Here is a 19,845-nt window from a genome sequence, read left to right as displayed (position 1 = left end):
CCAGCTGACAGCCATGAAGTAAGTGATGGCTACCAAGATCTTATGAATCCCCTGCACTATATACTCATTTGCCTTGGCTACTGATTCCTGTATGGTGCACTTGGAATTTTGCTAGATGTGACACAAATTGGAAATGATTTCCTGAGCTCAGGTCTGCTGCTTGAACCTCAGTATCTGGAAGGTATTTCGATCCATAGATGCACTTTGACCTCTCTTTTACTGTGAGTGCTGGGGAGGGGGGGGCAAAAAGAGGAGGGAGAGGAGAAACAAAGGGAGAGAATTCTCAACTCTGGAGTCTAGAGAGGCATGACTGGAAATGTTTCTTTGATATCATTTGATGGCAAATACTACACTGTAAGGAAACCATTGTACCATGAATAGTGGGAAGCCCATAGTCTTCTCTCAAGATTTGTAGAAACACAAGAACAACAAGTAAATCTAGGACCAGAACTGTTAGGATAACATATCTCAATTCAATGACTAGTAAAATGTGTTCCCCTTTCCTTTTGACTTCCACATTTTACTTTCACAAGTGAAGTCTCATTTAAATGCTGCTACAAATAATGATCTTTGCTTAAAACTTGACGAGAAACAGATAAAGGTCTAATTCAAGAGATCCCTTTAATATAACAAATACAAAAGCTGTATGTCAATCTCTCAACAAATACATAATATTTTTTGAAACAAGTTATAGTTATTAAACAGCTAATTTATTATTATCTTTAGCATATAGCAATTACAGTGCCAGAAAAGGAAAAAATAATAAATAGCTGTGGTTCCAACGCATGACTTCTGTTCACTTAAACATAGTAGTGGCGTTACTACATTTTTCTCCAACTTAAGATTTATTCTTCAGATTCTCCTGGTTTGCGAATATCATCAATCTTCAGAATCATCCTGACCATTTGCGTTGCAAGAGAAATCTGCTGCTTTTTGCCAATCAAAGTTTCTATCACATGTTGTTGTCTCATATCTGGGAAAACATACAAATGATTTGGATGTCACAATACCTATTAATCCAACTAGAATAGCATCATAGTAAACCTTAATTCTGAGAAATGGAGGTTAACGTCAACATGCTGAAAAGAATGAAGTTATTCCACTAACTGGATATTAATATTCCAAATTACGAAAATAGGATAATCAGAAGCCTTCTTCCATAGAGCCAATATATATAGCTTTTGTTTACATTTCTAGAAAATCAATTCTTTTAAAGTATATTAGGCATATTCTTTGAAGTGTTTTTCTACCAACAAGCAGAAATGGTAGAATTAGCAGCCTCTCCTCCTTCCCTAAGTCTCTAGTAAGTATAATAAAATAGATTTTTGCCACATTCAAAATACAGATGTCCTTATGATGCTCCATATGAGTGAAATGAGCAGAACCAGAACATTGTATATAGTAAGTGAAATATTGTGGAACAATCAAATGGAATAGACTCTGCTACTAATAGCAATGCAATGATCAAGAAATAATCCGGTGAAACTTTTTCATAAGAATGCTATCCACATCTAGAGAAAGAACTATGGGAGTAGAAACAGGAGAAAAAGATATGATTTATCACTTTATCATATGGGTATATGATTCGGGGTTGTGGTTTTAAAAAAAAACTACGCTATTACAAATATGAATATGGAAATAGGTTTTGAGTAATAAGACATGTATAAACCAGTAGAGTAGAATTGTTTTGTCATCTCTGGGAAGGGGGAGGGAGAGAACATGAACTCTGTAACCATGGAAAAATACTCTTAAAAAAAAAAAGTGAAAATAAATAAAATACACTACTCTGTAGTCTGAGGAGCTAGAATGTCACTAACATTTTACACCATCTAAACATTATTTCTATTGCTGAGGTCATATCAGTTTTAAAAAGAGAGCCAAAGTTTGATCATAACTACATATATGATCAGCCATGCCCCCTACTCTACAAAAGAAGATGGCTATCTTTTATATTATCAAGTTAAATTCAAAATCCTTTTCTTGCATCCAAGTTTATCTATAATCTGGCAACACCCTCCTTTTTCAGTCTTATCTCATACCTCATATTAGTCCCCATCACACATTCTGTGCTCTTGCTATACTGGCCCAAGATCTCATGCTTCTAGTTTGTGGCTTAAGGTATTCCTTACTTTTGGAATATCTATGGTTTCTTTGGTTCACCTTTGAAAGCTCAACTCAAATGCCTGTTCTCCACTTCTAATTTCTCAGGTAATAGACTCACTCCGACTCAAGAAAACATTGTTTTGCATCCCTATTGTGAAGACAGGATTAACTCTCCCCTTGCTTATTTTTAGCTAAACAAATCATTTCCAAGTCACTTACTAGAGTAAGCTCACACCTCCAAAGGCTACTGCCCATAGTCAATGCTAAGCAAATTGAAAGACTGTGATTGGTTCCCGTAAAGTGGGGAAGGGACAGGAAGCGACATGGAAAAAGGATTATAAAAAGTCATGAACATTCTTGAGCTGGACTGAAGGACACCCTCTCTCCCTGAATCCTGCAATACTTTCTACTTCCTTCCTACATTTCTCTCTTTTACTATATCACTATTAAACATAAAACCTAAATTTTAAATTCTTATACTATGTACTTATGTTATACTCTTAGTTATCTGTGTCTAGGGTCTTAAGTAGCTCCTTGAGGGCAGGAATTATGTTTTATTTTAAATTATGCATGCCTCTTTCTCAGCCTTACAAATTATAATGCATATGTATGATTCACTATTTACTATGATACATATTTACTATTCACAAATATTTTTTAAATATAATTTTGTTTTAAAAAATATTTCCCCAGAGTTACATGATTCTTGTTCTTCTCTCCCTCTTTTCTTTCCTCCCCACTCCTGGAGCTGACAAGCAATTCCACTGGGTTATCCATCACTTCAAAAATATTAATGAAAATGTTTCCCTTACATATGAACTACAAAGTATAGTTCCAATCTGAAAAAAATCTGAATACATAAAATACTACATAGGGATTATGAACTAAGAACTAGGTATAAAAAACATTACCACAATAAAGTAGCTCTAAACCTTCAATTTATGATAGTTCTACCTGCATAAACTTTTATTGTACTGACAAGAATGGTAGTTTAGATGAATAGCTGTGGACAGATTCCTCTACATAAAATCCCCAAATTAATTTCGGCTAGTGGGTTTAATCATCTAAAGAAAAGGTAGACTAATATAAAAGTGTATCTGAAGTACTAAAATTTAAACCAAATTAGGACATCACAAACATAAAAAAAAATTCCTTACCATTTGTACCCTTATGCAAGCAGTCAATGCCAAGGGCAGGATTCATTTCTTTCACTTGTCTGGCCCGTACATCAGTCATAGTTTGGATGGGATTCATACCACTATTTTCAGAAAGGGCCATGGGAATGACCTCTAAGGCATCTGCAAAAGCTCTCATAGCATACTGCTCCAAAGAAGGACACTGAAAGGTAACAAAAGATTTTACTACATTTGAGAGCAGAAAAACAGAAATGATTAAAAAGCAATTAACATACACTTAAGGGGAAGTGAAGAACAATTTATTATTTATAAAAAAAAGAAAACAAACAAACCCCCAAACCCCTTACCTTCCATCTTGGAATCAATACTATGTATTAGTTCTAAGGCAGAAGAGTGGTAAGGGCTAAGCAATGGGGGTCAAGTGACACACGGAAGAAGCATTTATTAAGAGTCTACTCTGTGCCATGTACTGTGCTAAGCACTCTATAGATGTTAACTCATTTGATCTCAACAACCTTGTGAGGAGGTGCTATTGTTATCTCTTTTTACAGTTGAGGAAACTGAGGCAAACAGAGTTTATGTGACTTAGATCACACAGCTTTTAAGTGTCTGAGACTGGCTTTGAACTCAGGTCTTCTTGAATAAATGATCTATTATGCCACTTTAAGGCGACAATAAGCTACATTCTAATAGAATTGCTCTTGTCCACCATCCTTTCAAAGTGGATCAATGACACCACAGGGTGATGTCTTGACTTGAGCATGAATTGGATTTAAGTGAAAAAGAGCTGCATGAAGCTATTGGCCTCACCTTTCTAGACTGACTGAAGACCACTGGCAAGACAAGTCAGGACAACTGGCAATAGTGTATGAAATGTTCAGGGAGAAAAGCACTGTTGTGGGGGCTTACTGAGCCCTTTCTAGGATTTAGGGCTGCCGATAAATCTTTGGTGTCCACCTGTCACCTAAGTCTTACTTGTGCTTCCAAAAATATGTAGCACATGAAGTATATCCTTCCCCAAATGTTTTGATAAAACAGGCTAAACCATGTTGAAAGTAACCAAAGACCTCAAAACCCATTGCTGAGTTAGGGGGATGTGTACCCCAAGCATGTAAATACTCTTCCTTATTGCAAAGGGTGGATAAGAATAATTTGTTCCAATATCCATTAAGGTGGTTAAAGTAGGTACTATAGAGCATGTGAAGCTTGGTAAGATATCAAAGATACCAAAGTCATTGACTACATCCTAAAAGACATCCTTGATAGTGGGGACCATTTCATTTGTGTTTTGTGTCTCCAGTGCCTAGTAGGTACTAAAAAATATGCTTGTTGATTTTGCCTAATGTTAAACAGCTCAGTGAAAACATTAGGCAAGCAATGTTGTAAAAGCAATTAGTGTCATAGGAATGATGTACATGCATGAAGATTAAGTGATAGGAACATAAATGTAGGCTGAAGTTCAAAGGAATTAAGAGTCATCAGGGCCGAAGCTCTAGCTTAGAATGCGTTTAAAATGTGTTTTGGGAAGGGAAAGAGCCTTTAATGTACAAATGAACATTGTTTATTAAATACATAGACCCACCTGATTCTTCTCTTGGACTAAAAACTCTCACTCATCATGGATGATTAAGAAATTAATGGTATTTTCTGTTTAACCAAACAACTAGTAATAGCGTTTGTGTTTTTTAACCACTAAATAACAATCACGACACTGTTCTACTTTGCAGTAGCTTTAAGCTACAGAAGGCTTACAGAAGAGTCAAACTTTTACATAATAAAATCTGACATAAAACATGCTGCCAATTACTGTTGTTTACCTTATCAGCTTCTTCACTAACTGCCAAAGCACAAGATATTTCAGCTGCACCACCTCCGTACACCACACGATTATCACGAACTAGGTTTCTGATCACACAAAGAGCATCATGAAGAGATCGTTTTGCTTCTTCAATGATCTGGAAACAAATGTTTTAATTTTAATCAATGCCTACAATATAAAATTGATTTAAAATGAAGATGTCAAGTACCTCACCACTGTCTAAATAGCAAAGCCACTTCTAGTGCTAAAAAAAAAAAAAGGCCACTTCACTTGAAAAACTGAATTTTGCTTGTATTACCAGGGCTTTTACAAATATTCTGTTCACCAATTATTAAATTCTATTATAAGCATGTAAATAAACTTTATATGTTATCAAGATAACTATGACACCCCACACACTTAAGTTCAAAATTTTTAAATTCTGAATTTCCTAATAGTGTTTGAGTTTTAGCCCATTCCAATTTCAAATGTCTGGGTTTTTAAAGACAGTAAGTTAATGTTGGGAATGCATTTCATAGTCAGTGAAGGGAGTAAAGCTCTTTCATGTAGAAATTAAATCATAGACTCACAGACTACCATACTTTAAAGCCTGGGAAGTTGGCTATAGTCCCCTGGAAGAAAGTGTTGCGGCATATCCAGTTTTGTGTTATCAAGGGACAGATACTAAGCATTGTGTTAAAGTTTTAAGTGTTACAAATGAAAAACTGTAGTACTTATAAAAAGTTAGGAACTAATGCTCTAAAATAATCGTTTAGTTTGCCATAATAGTTACCATAATTTATTGAATAAAAACATCATTTAATAGTTACTAGTTTAAAACCAGCAGCTGAGAACACCTTTCTTTGTTCCATTCTTTAAATTACTATTTCAAACCAGGGCAAAAAGGGCAAAATCTTGTGAAAGAAAACTTTAAGGACTTTTAATGAAAGAAGTATATTCTGTTTTAACAAACACCTTCATAATCCTAGATTTTTGATACACCAACGCAGGCAAAAAAAACCCAACCCAACAAAACCCCCGGCTGTAATCACAGACATTTTGCAAACTACTTAATAGCTTTAGCTCAAACACATATAGTTTGAACATCGCTCAGACAGACACATGGGAAAAAAGTGGAAGAGTAGAATGCTCTTTAACTCTCCTGCCTTATGGCTTAAGTATAGATTTAATAAGTATTTGGGACTAATGACTTGAAGAATGGAAAAAAGGACCATAAGAACTAATAATGATGTACTTAGAAGCATCTCACTCAATTTAAGGGATATCAGGTGAACTGAAGACATTTTATAAAGGTGGCAAAGTAGCATGGTCCTCAGTTTTCTTGAAGTTTCACCCCATACTCACCCCCAAACCAGCAAAGATGATAAAAGACAGAAAGGGGCTGTGGAAAGACAGGCAAACTAATAGTGCTGATGGAAAGCAATGAAATCATGATAAAGCAGTGACTGAGATGTCTTTAACTTTGTCCCTTAGATCTCTCTATATAACAATAAGGCCAAATATAAAAGAAAGGTTCCAAATATACACAACAAAATATTCATAGTAGCACATTTAGAAGTAGCAGTAAATAGGAAACAAAGTAGATTGATCAGAGAATGGCTAAGCAAATAGTGATATAGAAAGGTAATGGAATAATAGTACACTGTAAGAGATGAAGAATATTGAAAAGCACAGAAAAACTTTTAAGAACTGATGCAAATAAATTAAGCAGAACCATAATAAGATATACAACGATAAGGCAAATGGAAAACAAACACCACACAAAAAAAGGAACAAAGCTGAATGTTATACCATTAAAATGACCACTTTGTCTCAAAGAAGAGATGTGAAAACGTACACTCTTTTTTGTGTAACTTACCCCTCCCCTCTTTTTCTGTTACAAGGGGTAGTTGGGGGGAGGAAGGAAGGAATATATACATTTGCAAACAAAGGTGATATGATAAAAAACCAAAAGCTAACAATAAAATATCTATATTGGTAAGCAGTAGTGGTGATGCTGAAATTTACTGCATAACTGGATAGTTCCTTACCATTTTATTTCCTCCTCTAATGAATATGGTCACAGCCCTGGAGTTCCGACATTTCTCTATAACAAGCATTTTGTCTTTTGTTGTTCCAAAAGAGATCTCTTTCACAAGACCAGCAAAACCAAGTTTCTCAGGTGTAAGTTCAGAGAATCGTGGAACAATGCGCCCTCCTGTTGCAATGGCAATCAGCTAAAAAAAAGAAAGGTAAAGACAATATTTTATAAAGTGAAACTTCAAAATCTGACTCACCATCTGACACCCACTTCTATTTCCCTATTTTACCACTGACACTGTGGTTGCACAGTATTGTATTTGCTTCACATGCTACAAAGCCACTTGCATGGTTTTCAAGAATGCAATGGCATCTCTATGCTACAATGAATTACTGGAGGATCTGAGATTCTTGGAACATGATGTAGGAATGGAGGGGTTGAAGATTTTATCGAAGATGACAAATGGCAGAAGCAGCATAAAAGAATGTTGGGAATGAAGAGTTGGAAGAGACTTCAGAGGCCAAGTAGTCCAACCACTGTTCCTCAGAAGTCCCAACTATGAAACTGAGAAATGGTTATTTGGTTTTTATTTGAGGTCTTTAAGAACTTGTGAATATGTGAACAAATTGCTGAGGCAGAAAAACCTCGTGGAGAATATTTTAATGCTGTTTCTAAGTTCATTACTGCATCCTTTATGTTGACTGAAAAATTTGATCCCTCAGACTTATGAGAAAGAAAACTAGCCACATTCAGAGGAAGGACTGTAGGAGTAGAAACAGAGAAGAAAAACAACTGCTTGAACACATGAGATGATGGGGATATTATTGGGGATCTAGACACTAAATGGTAAGTCTAGCCCAACTATCAATAATATGGAATTAGGTCTTAATCAAGAACACATGTAAAACCCAGTGGAATTGTACGTTGGCTATGGGGGTGTGTGGGCGGGGTTTGGGGAAGAAGGAAAGAACATAAAACATGTAACTATGGGAAAATACTTAAAAAATTAAATTAAAAAATTGTTTTGATCCCTTAATCAGTAATTCCATTAAAGATTTCAATACTTTTTAACTGCAAGGTAAAGGGCTGACTTGGGAGAAGAGCTCCTTCTATTCACCCCACCCCCCATCCGTTTTCATTCTCATAATCACTAAAGCTACAACTAATAAGTTTGATAAATTTAGGTCTTGAATTGATGGTAGGAAAAGACTGAGTAAATCATAATTAGAATATGAAATACCTTCAACACTACCAGCATGGATTTTGTCACATTAGCAAAAGGTATGTATAGCTTAAAAAAAAAAAAAAAAAAAAAAAAAAAAAAAAAAAAAAAAAAAAAGAGAGAGAGAGAGATGGAGCAGTAATATAGGGCAAGGATTCAAGTAAACAGACAGGACAGTCTGAAACTTTGAGAAGCTATGAGAACAAAAGGTTAAAGTTTAACACATTGGGAAGATTGTCTACAGCTACACAGGATTTGTGGGAAAATATTAAGAACCATACAGGATAATAAAGTATAGAGAAGCACGCGCACACACACACACACACACACACACACACACACACACACACACACACACACNCCCACTTCTATTTCCCTATTTTACCACTGACACTGTGGTTGCACAGTATTGTATCTGCTTCACATGCTACAAAGCCACTTGCATGGTTTTCAAGAATGCAATGGCATCTCTATGCTACAATGAATTACTGGAGGATCTGAGATTCTTGGAACAAGATGTAGGAATGGAGGGGTTGAAGATTTTATCGAAGATGACAAATGGCAGAAGCAGCATAAAAGAATGTTGGGAATGAAGAGTTGGAAGAGACTTCAGAGGCCAAGTAGTCCAACCACTGTTCCTCAGAAGTCCAACTATGAAACTGAGAAATGGTTATTTGGTTTTTATTTGAGGTCTTTAAGAACTTGTGAATATGTGAACAAATTGCTGTGGCAGAAAAACCTCGTGGAGAATATTTTAATGCTGTTTCTAAGTTCATTACTGCATCCTTTATGTTGACTGAAAAATTTGATCCCTCAGACTTATGAGAAAGAAAACTAGCCACATTCAGAGGAAGGACTGTAGGAGTAGAAACAGAGAAGAAAAACAACTGCTTGAACACATGAGATGATGGGGATATTATTGGGGATCTAGACACTAAATGGTAAGTCTAGCCCAACTATCAATAATATGGAATTAGGTCTTAATCAAGAACACATGTAAAACCCAGTGGAATTGTACGTTGGCTATGGGGGTGTGTGGGCGGGGTTTGGGGAAGAGGGAAAGAACATGAAACATGTAACTATGGGAAAATACTTAAAAAATTAAATTAAAAAAATTGTTTTGATCCCTCAATCAGTAATTCCATTAAAGATTTCAATACTTTTTAACTGCAAGGTAAAGGGCTGACTTGGGAGAAGAGCTCCTTCTATTCACCCTCCCCCTCCCCCCATCAGTTTTCATTCTCATAATCACTAAAGCTACAACTAATAAGTTTGATAAATTTAGGTCTTGAATTGATGGTAGCAAAAGACTGAGTAAATCATAATTAGAATATGAAATATCTTCAACACTACCAGCATGGATTGTCACATTAGCAAAAGGTATGTATAGCTTAAAAAAAAAAAAAAGAGAGAGAGAGATGGAGCAGTAATATAGGGCAAGGATTCAAGTAAACAGACAGGACAGTCTGAAACTTTGAGAAGCTATGAGAACAAAAGGATAAAGTTTAACACACTGGGAAGATTGTCTACAGCTACACAGGATTTGTGGGAAAATAGAAAGAACCAAACAGGATAATAAAGTATAGAGAAGCACACACACACATATGTGGAAGGAATACCACACTCATGACATCATGGATATGAAGTCATCAACTTTCAAAATCTGAACATGGAAATAATTTTTTGTGATTTATACCATAAACCATGACCAAAGGTTCAAGGAAAATTAGAGCTTCTTAAAGAGAAATAACAATTCTAAAATATAACAGGGATATAGAATCCAACCACATGAATTAAGTAACTGATGAAGAAAAAAAAAAGGCAAACTTATGTTATGTTATGACCAGAAAGTCTCTAGAATGAATAAATCACATAAAAATATAATATTTCTTACTTCAATTTCAGGTCCCCCTACCCAACGGACAGCAGGTAACTTATTCTGAAGGAGTAAATGATTTGCTTCATCATCAAAACCCCACTGGCAAATAGCTAGGTTTGCACCAGTGAGTTTAATCTGAAAAAGAAAAAAAATCAAAGATTAAATCAAAGACACATAATTTTTATGTACTTCAAGGCTAAGTACTGCTATATCAAACTATAACTGTTCTTCAAAGAGTAAATGCAACCCCAATAATTTCTCTGCTTAGCTTTCAAATGCTCATCAAATCTCTTTTATCCAAAGGTTACATTCTAGAAGTCTTAAATCATAGCTTGCCATATCAAAATGAATTAGTCCTTAAAGATGCTATCTAAGATAGAAAGTTATGTTGAATCTTCCAAATAAACCAATAGGGAAGAGATAGCAGTTTTTTGAAATGAAAACTTAATAAATCTGTATTTTTGCCTTTCACCTTAGCATGATATATAATCTTGCACTCACTGCATTCACATAGTCAGAACCACAGCAGGTAAAGTCTTACTTACTTGTTCAATCATCTCTTCAAACTTCTCCTTTTCATACTTCTGTAGGGCTCTGTAATCTTCTACAGAGGTAACATCAAGCTTATGTTTAGTTTTTGGCTTAGGTGGCTCAAATGGACAAGTAAGAATTGCAATCCTAGCATTTTTCACTTCCTACAGGGAAAAAAATAAAACCATTTTGTTTAGATAATTTAGAGCATTAAAAAATTTCAATCTACCAAAAACAAACAAACAAACAAAAGAATTACTTTAGGCATTTGTGGATGACTAAAATCCTTATCCACAATTACTCCCTTTATGAGCTGAGTATCTTCAAGTCTTCCTCCTACTTTGCCTTCTACTTTGATTAGCTCAAAGTCAACATCTCTCCGTTCCATATCGGCTACTGTCAGGACAGCATTAACAGCAATTTCAGCCATTTGTTGGTGGCAGCTGTTAACTCTGATAAAAAAAAAAAAAAAATGAACCAATAACAAAAGAACACTTGAATATCTTTGAAATGTACTTAGTAATTATTAAATTACCAATAGATGCAGAAAAAGTCTTATAAAATATACTAATGTTTAAAATAAAGAGGTCAGAGGCAATTATCTCACCTGATAATTCTCTATATTAATAAGGTCATCAACCTCCATTTCTCATGAAATAAATAAAAGAATAAGCATGGCACCAAAGGATTTTTAAATTGTCATACTTAATTTGCTATCTATATTTTCTATACTATACTGCCACCAAAAACTCAAGAAAATGGGAAGATGAATTCCTTTTGTGATGTCAAATACAGCAAATGTTTTGAGTCTTACTTTTATAGAATTAGGAGAAAATCGTACCATATATCACACGTGGGGGGAAAAATCAGGTAAGAATATTAGGAGACATTACTGGGAGAAAAGCATATTAAGGGTGAAGATAGGTTGGTGATGGATTATAAAGGACTTAAAAACTGAGATGGAGTTTACAGATATGATTCTAGAGATAAGTAATAGTCACACTAAACTGGAATCAGTGCAAAAAGTGTTAAAAGCCCATGCCAAACTGCAAGCTTCAAGAGGGCAAAAAAATAAGTTTGTTTCATTTAAGTACTCCCCAGCACCTAGTAAGGTGCTTAACAAATGATTGTTGAATAAAATGCTTTAAAAATATTCTAACGGTCATATTTGCAAAACTAAAGTATGTTCACTTAAAGTTCACAAAAAGGTCCAGTATTCATCATATTCTCTCAAGACTTCATCTGGTCAGGATAGTTCTGAGACTATATATAAAAAGGGCAGAAACCAAAGTGGGTAGTAAATAAAATTATTATACAAATAGTTTAACCCAGTGATGGGCAAACTTTTTAAAAAGGGGGTCAAAGGAAAGGAAATGATTATCTGTCAGTCTGTTTCTAAGGCAACTCTAGAAGTTTCATTGTATTGTATTCATCAGATTAGGAATAATGCCATGCAGCTGGATAGAACATTTCAGGGGGCTGCTTCTGGCCTGCAGGCTGTAGTTTGCCCATCACTGGTTTAACCTATAAGAAGCTATTCATAATTTCACTATATTGGTACTGATCACTACTCAAAATCTCAAAATATGAGGGCTACTAGCCATGATTAAATCTAAACAACACATGAAACACAAAAAATGTGGTTTCTACTCTTTAGGATAAAAAATTCTATAAAGAAATAAGAAACATTAGTCATGAAAAAGTACATATTACCCCCCAAAAGGGGAATTCTAAATTAGCTGTATTTCTAAATTACTTGTCCTCTTATGGTAAATTTCAGCCTAGATTTTCCAACAAAAGGGTTTGTAAAGGTGGCACACAACAAATAGAAATACTGGTAAGGTTTTCACTACTAACTTACACTTTAGAACCAAGAGTTGTTTTTGCAGTCTGGATAAGGGGTTCAGTGTTTCCAACATCAACTGGAAAACTTTCACTGATTCTGTCCAAATGTTCAATGGCAATGCGAGCAGCCTGCTCATAACCATCTGCTATTCTGATGGGGTGAATACCACGATCTAGAAGTTGTTCAGCTTCTTCCAACAAAGCACCAGCCAAAACTGTGAAATGGGAAAAATAGCTTTTGAAATTATTGAACATTACTTTTGTGGGAAGGAAATTTATAATGTTTATAATGGCAAGTGTTCTAGAATTGGCATCTTAAGACACTCTGCCACTTACTATGTGACCTCAGACAAACTTGAATTTCTGTAAATCTAAGTTATCTTAACTATAGAGATTATTTCACTAATGGTTAGTAATGTGAGACTGGAGTTCAAGAGACACTGAGATTAAATGTATACACTTGGGAGTAAGTTGCATTAACCTAATGGGAGTACATGAAATCACCAAGGCAGAGAAAAGAAGGTAAAGGACAATGCCTTGGGAGATACCTACAATTAAAAACAGTCCCACTTAACAAAGCCCCGGTCAGTCATTATTCATTCTTCTCCCTACTCTACTTCTAACTCTCTGAACTTTGCCAACATTGCCCTGGCATGGGTCCCCTTTATATTTTTTTGTGCCGTCTCCCTCATTAGAATAAAAGCTCCTTGGAATAGCTAGGTGGCTCAGAGACTGGAGGTCCTGGGTTCAAATCTGGCCTCAGACACTTCCTAGCTATGTGATCCTGGGCAAGTCACTTAACCTCCATTGCCCAGTCCTTACAGCTCTTCTGTCTTAGAACCAATACACACTATTGATTCTAAGATGGAAGGTAAGGGTTAAAAAAAAAAAAAAAAAAAAGAATTAAAGTTCCTTGAGGGAAAGGATTGATGGGGAGTAGAGGTGGGGCATGCTTTGTAAGGACTTAAAAGGCCTTAAATTGAAATCAACATTTCACTTTAACAATTCCAGTGATCCACTGTTGTATAGTTTTAATTCTTGGAAAAAATTAAACTGAAATCTGCCTCCTTGTAATTCGTTCCACTGGTCCTGGATCCATCCCTTGAAACAGGGGTTTTTACCCTTTTTCTGTCTTATGGACGCCTATGATAATCTGGTGAATGCTATAAACCTCTTCTCAGCATGTCTTTAAACATATAAAATAAGACCCATAAGGTTACAAAGGAAATCATTTTTTTGGAAACACAACCAGCAAAATATAAAAATAAAGAACAATTTACAGCCCAAGGTTAAAAATCCCTGCTCTAGGGAAATAAGAGTAGTTTGAGAAGCTATTTTTGTCTCCTTTTAGTCTTCTCTTCCAATTAAAATATATTAATTTCATTCAGTCTTCCCTATAATGCAGTTTCTAGACTGCCATCACCCTGGTTCTTCTCTGAACTTACCTACTTTTCTGAGAAATGAACAAAATAGTCCAGAAACCTGCCAAATTATGGTAGTGTTACTTCCTTACAACTTAATAACTATAATTGATTCAGCTGTATAGTGTTAATTTTTTAAATGGCCAGGTAATAATATTGACATACTTAATCATGACCTGATAGAAAACCTATCCTGTACCTGGGTAATTAATTTCTGAAGCTCAATCTATAAGACTAAATTTTAGAGGATCAATGGTTTTGGATTAGCACTCCAGCTTTTTGAAATAACTTGTGTCTAGAAATTTAGCCATACTTAGTAGGGTACTTCTGAACTGTCATCTATATGGTGATTTCTCCCAGGGATATGTTCCCAGAATTCTAGGGTGTAGGCCCTGTAAAGTTCTTGGTGCTGGGTTCTGTTTAGCAGCCAAATATTGAACCTATCCCTCTTCTGATTAAAGACTTGGTTTTTCTGACTATTTAATAGTTCTGTTTTTTATTTTTAAGTTAACATTACTATAGAGTCCAGTGGTTCCCAAACTTTTTTGGCCTACTGCCCCCTTTCCAGAAAAAATATTACTTAGCCCCCTGGAAATTAATTAAAAAAATTTAATAGCAATTAATAGGAAAGATAAACGCACCTGTGGCCACCTCCCTACCCCACCCCCCCATCGCTGCAGCACCCACCTTGGGAATCACTGCTATAGACGTTAGATTAATTACTGGCCAACACTAAGTCATTCACCAACTGATAAGAATAGAAAAAGGGATATATCTTGTATTGGAGGTCCTGGACTCAAATTCTGACACTTGTAGTTTATTGCCCATGTGATAATGGGTAATTTGCATATTTCTCTCTGGGAGGGTTTACCATGCATGATATAAAAAGGCTTTATGACACAGTGACTAGTGGTGTATTTGTAGTCAAGAAGACTTCTTAACTGTATAGCCACAGGAAAGTCATTTAACCCTTCAGTTTCTTTTTTTTGGTAAATGTTTCAGATAATATTATTGGGAATAAGAATACTATCTGTAATTTACCTCAAGAGGCAGCTTGTGAGGCTATGTAAAGCACTTTGCAAACTCTAAAATTCTAAAACTGCCAGCAATTGTTAACAATATATTTTTTGTTAGAGAAAAAAAAGTCAACCTACTATTTAAAATTGGCTATTGGTAAACATGGTATTTATTTGATAAGGAAGTTAGGCATTGTGGTCACCAATAAAAGCAACCACCTGTGATCTCATTCCATTTATTTTTAGATTTTTCTTACCAACTACTCCTGTAGTCCCATCTCCAATCTCATCATCCTGTGATTTGGAAAGTTCAACCATCAGTTTAGCAATCTGATGATCTACATCCATCATGCTTAAAATGGTGGCACCATCATTGGTTACAGTCACATCACCATCCTTATCCACCATCATTTTATCAAGCCCTAAAGAAAAAAATTATAGTAATTTAGAGATTTGAAATTTAGCAAATAAAATGGACACACCCCTACCCCCATTGGAATCTTACCATTAGGTCCAAGTGATGTTCTCATTGTATTTGATACAGCCTTAGCCGCCATTATGTGAGACTAAATGAAACAAACACAAGTGAGATTGAAAATGGTCAACAATTATGGCAGAGAAAAGAATCTTAACATAACAGAAAGAACTCATGTACAAAATACTGTTAAAGACATTCATAAATTTATCATTTGATCTTCACTAGCTTGCAAGAGCTTTTATATCTTGAACTGTTATATCACCCAAACGCATAACACCTCATTCACGATAAATGTCCTATACTTACCAAAAGTATGTCCATTTTAACAGTAGGTACTTTATACTTTAGTTGCACTGCTTACAAAATTAAGCAACTACATTGTGCTATCAAATAAGCCCATTTGAGTCTTTAGATGACCTATACAGAGAGTAATTAGTGGTTTATTGTCAAAAACAATCTTTACTACATCTCAACTATTTCTTCATGCTGTTACTTAGCATTGCTGCCTTACAATATATTTATTTTTGTGTACATTGCACGTCCTTTGTTGGATTTTGAGATTATGGAGGGCAAGGACCATGTATAAATTTCCTTTTTGGCAGATATAGAGAGCACTCACTAAATATTTGTTGAATAATTAGATCAAACCTGTATAACCATTTCCTTCAATAGAAAACCAACTAATTCTACATTATAAGGATATGCACAATTTTAGTGTTCATTACAATCTTTGTAAGCTTGCAAATTTAAGTGTTTTTTTTTTTTTCATTCCAGCACTTAATGCTCCAACACAATTGCCTTTCTTAGGCAATCTGCCTCTTTATCCCAACCATCTCAAAAACCCTTTAATGGGCCATATCATCTTGGGTTTTTCCTATTTACTCCAGTGGTAAGGGAAATTGGGTTCTAGGAAGACAAGTGCAGAAGACAAATACACATGCCAAGATGCTAATCATTTCTCTAGATCACAGGTTATCTTTTTTTTTTTTTTTTGGGTAGAGCCAATGGACTCTTTTAGTTGTTGGGTCAATCTTATGAATCCCTTTTCAGAAGTGAAGAAAACACTATTTCAGTTTGAGGTTAAAAAAAAGTCACAACAACATGTGTGAAGAAAAAAAGGTGGGGAGGGAAAGAACCAAAAACAAACAAAAAACAACAATCTCTCTCAGAAAACAAAACCAATTACTGTCCCTGATCTTAAGAAAGTCACAGCCAAATGGAGGAAACAACATGCAAACACCTATATACAAACAAGATATATACATCATAAACTGAACATCATCTCAGCAGGAAGGCACTAAGGGTAAGGCAGGCTAAGAAAGGTTTCTAATAGAAGGTAGGACTTTAGCTGAAATTCAGTGAAGACTGAAGGAAGAGATAGGACAGCAAAAGCAGAGGCTATGAAGGCAGAAATAAAGAAGCAAAGAGATCCAAGTATAGAGAATAGCCAGTGAAAATGTTGGGAGATGGGATTCTCTAATTTGAGGAACAGCAAGGAAGCCAGTTTTACAGTACTGCAGATGTAATCACTGCCCCTCCCTCCCCATATCCAAGTTCCTGATCTATCTATGGACGCTTCCCCCTCCCCCGACTTGTCTTTTGTGGCTTGCATCCAACCATTTTTACTTATTAGAAAAAAAAAAACAAAAAATCACTTTTAGAAACGTGGGCCCTGTTTAAGGATTTTAGAGGATACCTTGAAGGTCCAAACCACACTTTGAGAACATACTCACACAGAGAACTACCTACCCTCCAAAGGCTGGAATAATAATCACCCAAGAATCCAGCTTCTTCAAAAAAGAAGTCAGTGATTAAGTTATTTTTACTCAACAATTCCAGGCTTTTTGGGAAAAAGGTAAATTCCTTAACTTTTATTTTTGGACAGGTGTTTTATAAGAAGCTGAGGGATGTACAAACAAAGCCATTACTTCACCATCAATGAATTCATTTTTCTTGGGATCTGGGTAATGCTAAAAAGGAATTGGATTATCCTTCTTTTATCAGTCACTATCATTTCCCTGGAATTAATATCTAGTTAGCATTCAGGTTATGACTGAAAGGTTTGTCTACATTTTGTTCTTCAGTCACATTTGACTCTTTGACACCATTTTTTTTTTTTTTGGGCAATGATACTGATATAGTTTGTAATTTCCTTTTCCGTTTCATTTTAAGATGAGGCTGTGAGACAAAAAGGGTTAAGTGACTCACCCAGGGTCCCACAGCTAACAAGTATCAGAAGCCAAATTTGACTTCAAGCCCAACACACTATCTATTGTACCACCTATTCTACATTACTGACTTACTCTTTGGACCCCTGCATTCTTTAATAAACACATGATATGCTGGAAAGGGTTAGGTGCCTAAAGTTTCAAGCAACCAGATTTAAAGGACAACAGGATCCAAAAGTATTATTGAAATGGAAGTGAAGGAAGTCAGCTGGCATACAAGTTACTGAAAATTGAAAGCCAGCAAGACCTATAAAAACATACATACAACCCTTTAAAAGTACCTTAACATTGTGCCCTACCAAAGATATGAGACTAATCTTGCATAGAAATACGTTCTCAAGCTTCTTCACAATAGAATTTTTTAAGTTAACTTCTTTCATTCAAAGAATTTCAGTATTTCTTTTGATCAAAAACCATATCCAAAGGAAAATTAAAACAAAAATACTCAGAGGTCTGGAATTACACATCATTGGCATTTTTAAGTATTGCACAGATAAAACCTGAACTCAAGCCTTCCTTACTATAAGAACTCAGCTGCCTCAAATCAAGATTTAGTTACTATTAACTCTAATAATTACCTTGCACTGGTGATGGCATTAAGAAGCAACACTATACAAAGTAAATTCACAGATTTCCCAAATAAGGAGTCATAATTCCTAATATTTTCCCTATCAAATGATTCAAGCTAATGAAAAGCCAATAGCTCCTGCCACTTTAATCCAGGTCCTTGTTTTTTTCTCCCTGGAACATATGAATCTTCTTCCTACAAATGAAACCTTCCCTTTTTCCCCTGCCTTCGGTATACAATACTGATCTTCCACAATATACTTCCTGAAAACCCAACAAATTAAGTCTTTAATCTTAATTAATAACTAACCTTTCCGGACTTATAACCCATCGCTCCCATTATGGCCCTTCAAACCAGTCTACTACTTGTTCCTTGAAGATGCTCTTTACTGCCTTTCTGACTTAGCTTATGTTCTCCTGGCCCCTTGGTGAAATCTAACTCATTTTTTAAAAGCCCTAAGCCAAATTCTAATTAGTCTATGTATCCTCTTATTACACTAGACAAAAAGAGATTATAAAATTCGTATAGCTAAGAAGCTTTATGTATCACATGCCACCTAATATTTTACAAACACATGTTTTTTTCTTGTTCCATTCAAAATCATCAACTCCAAAAAATCAGAGTTTGTTTTATTTATTATATAGCTAAAGTACTGAATAAATAAGTAATGAAAAAAAGACAATTGCCCATTAGCGGTATGCGGGGCTGGGTACCCCAAAGCTATCGCTTCAGCTAAATGATTAAAGCTATCTATAGAATAGGCAAATGTACAATTCAGCTTTATTTAGGTGTCCCTATAGTCTTATTGCAGTCTGATATAGTCCGTAGAGGACAAAAATACAAAAACTGGGTCAGTGGAGGGCCCAAGGCCCTGGACAGACACAATTTAATAAGATATCGGCTTCCAAATTGCTTCAACCCCCAACCCAAGGCATAACCCAGGGTAATAAGTATGGCTCGCTATTAGAGGGTCCATGAGGACCCTCTAATTATGAGAGGGTTTTTCTGGGGGTTGAGGGAGGGTCCCGCGTATGTCTGGTGAGGTGGGGCGCTAAAGGGATCCGAGGAAGAGGAGAATTTCTCGCTCTTTCCCAGGAGCACATGGCGGAACCCTGCCCCAACCCTGGCGCATGCGCAAGCCATATTGGGGTTCCCGGGGCCTCCCGTTCTCCAGGAGCTAAAGACTCCAGTATCCGTTACCTTGAGTGCCTCCAGTCCCATAAGACGAGACTTGCGCTCTTGGTCTTTGATGATGAGGAAAGGACGGCCATATTCGTCAAATGCCAGAGTCCCCATGGAAGACATGGTACCGATACGAGAGCTCCCTCCCAGCAACCGGCGGAGACGAACTATATGGGAGGGAAACTACCGCTTCCTCTCGCGACAGGCGGAGTTTCAGCACTTCGCGCAGGCGCAGTGCATATGTTTCGCGATTTATTTTTCGGCCCGAGACTATTTCCGCCGTCCAGCACTTTCTGGAATCAGCGGCTCTCGGAGACAACCATTATGTAGAAAATGTAGGGGGGGCAAGTTGCTGTCAAAGGCTGATTGGAATGTCTTCCCTTGCATGCAGATATTC

The 19,845-nt window shown here is 36.0% G+C and overlaps 1 protein-coding gene across 2 annotated transcripts; it reads right to left on the bottom strand.

The window, feature by feature from the left end:
• Positions 1–602: 602 nt before the first annotated feature.
• Positions 603–19,602, bottom strand: CCT5 (chaperonin containing TCP1 subunit 5). Of its 2 annotated transcripts, XM_044657880.1 has the most exons (11): positions 19,467–19,602; positions 15,498–15,558; positions 15,250–15,414; positions 12,572–12,770; positions 10,970–11,162; positions 10,725–10,874; positions 10,195–10,314; positions 7,089–7,274; positions 5,057–5,194; positions 3,261–3,441; positions 603–973 (listed from the first exon to the last, which is right to left on the bottom strand). In XM_044657880.1, the coding sequence occupies exons 1-11, from the start codon at positions 19,569–19,571 to the stop codon at positions 846–848; spliced, it is 1,626 nt and encodes a 541-aa protein (XP_044513815.1). In that variant the 5' UTR covers positions 19,572–19,602; the 3' UTR covers positions 603–845. The 2 variants fall into 2 exon arrangements, with proteins under 2 accessions (XP_044513815.1, XP_044513816.1); XM_044657881.1 differs by lacking the exon at positions 15,250–15,414.
• Between the last annotated feature and the right edge of the window lie 243 nt (positions 19,603–19,845).

Source organism: Gracilinanus agilis, chromosome 1 (assembly GCF_016433145.1).
Source record: "Gracilinanus agilis isolate LMUSP501 chromosome 1, AgileGrace, whole genome shotgun sequence".
Classification (NCBI taxonomy): Eukaryota; Metazoa; Chordata; class Mammalia; order Didelphimorphia; family Didelphidae; genus Gracilinanus; species Gracilinanus agilis.
This window is presented reverse-complemented; position numbering and strand designations above follow the sequence as displayed.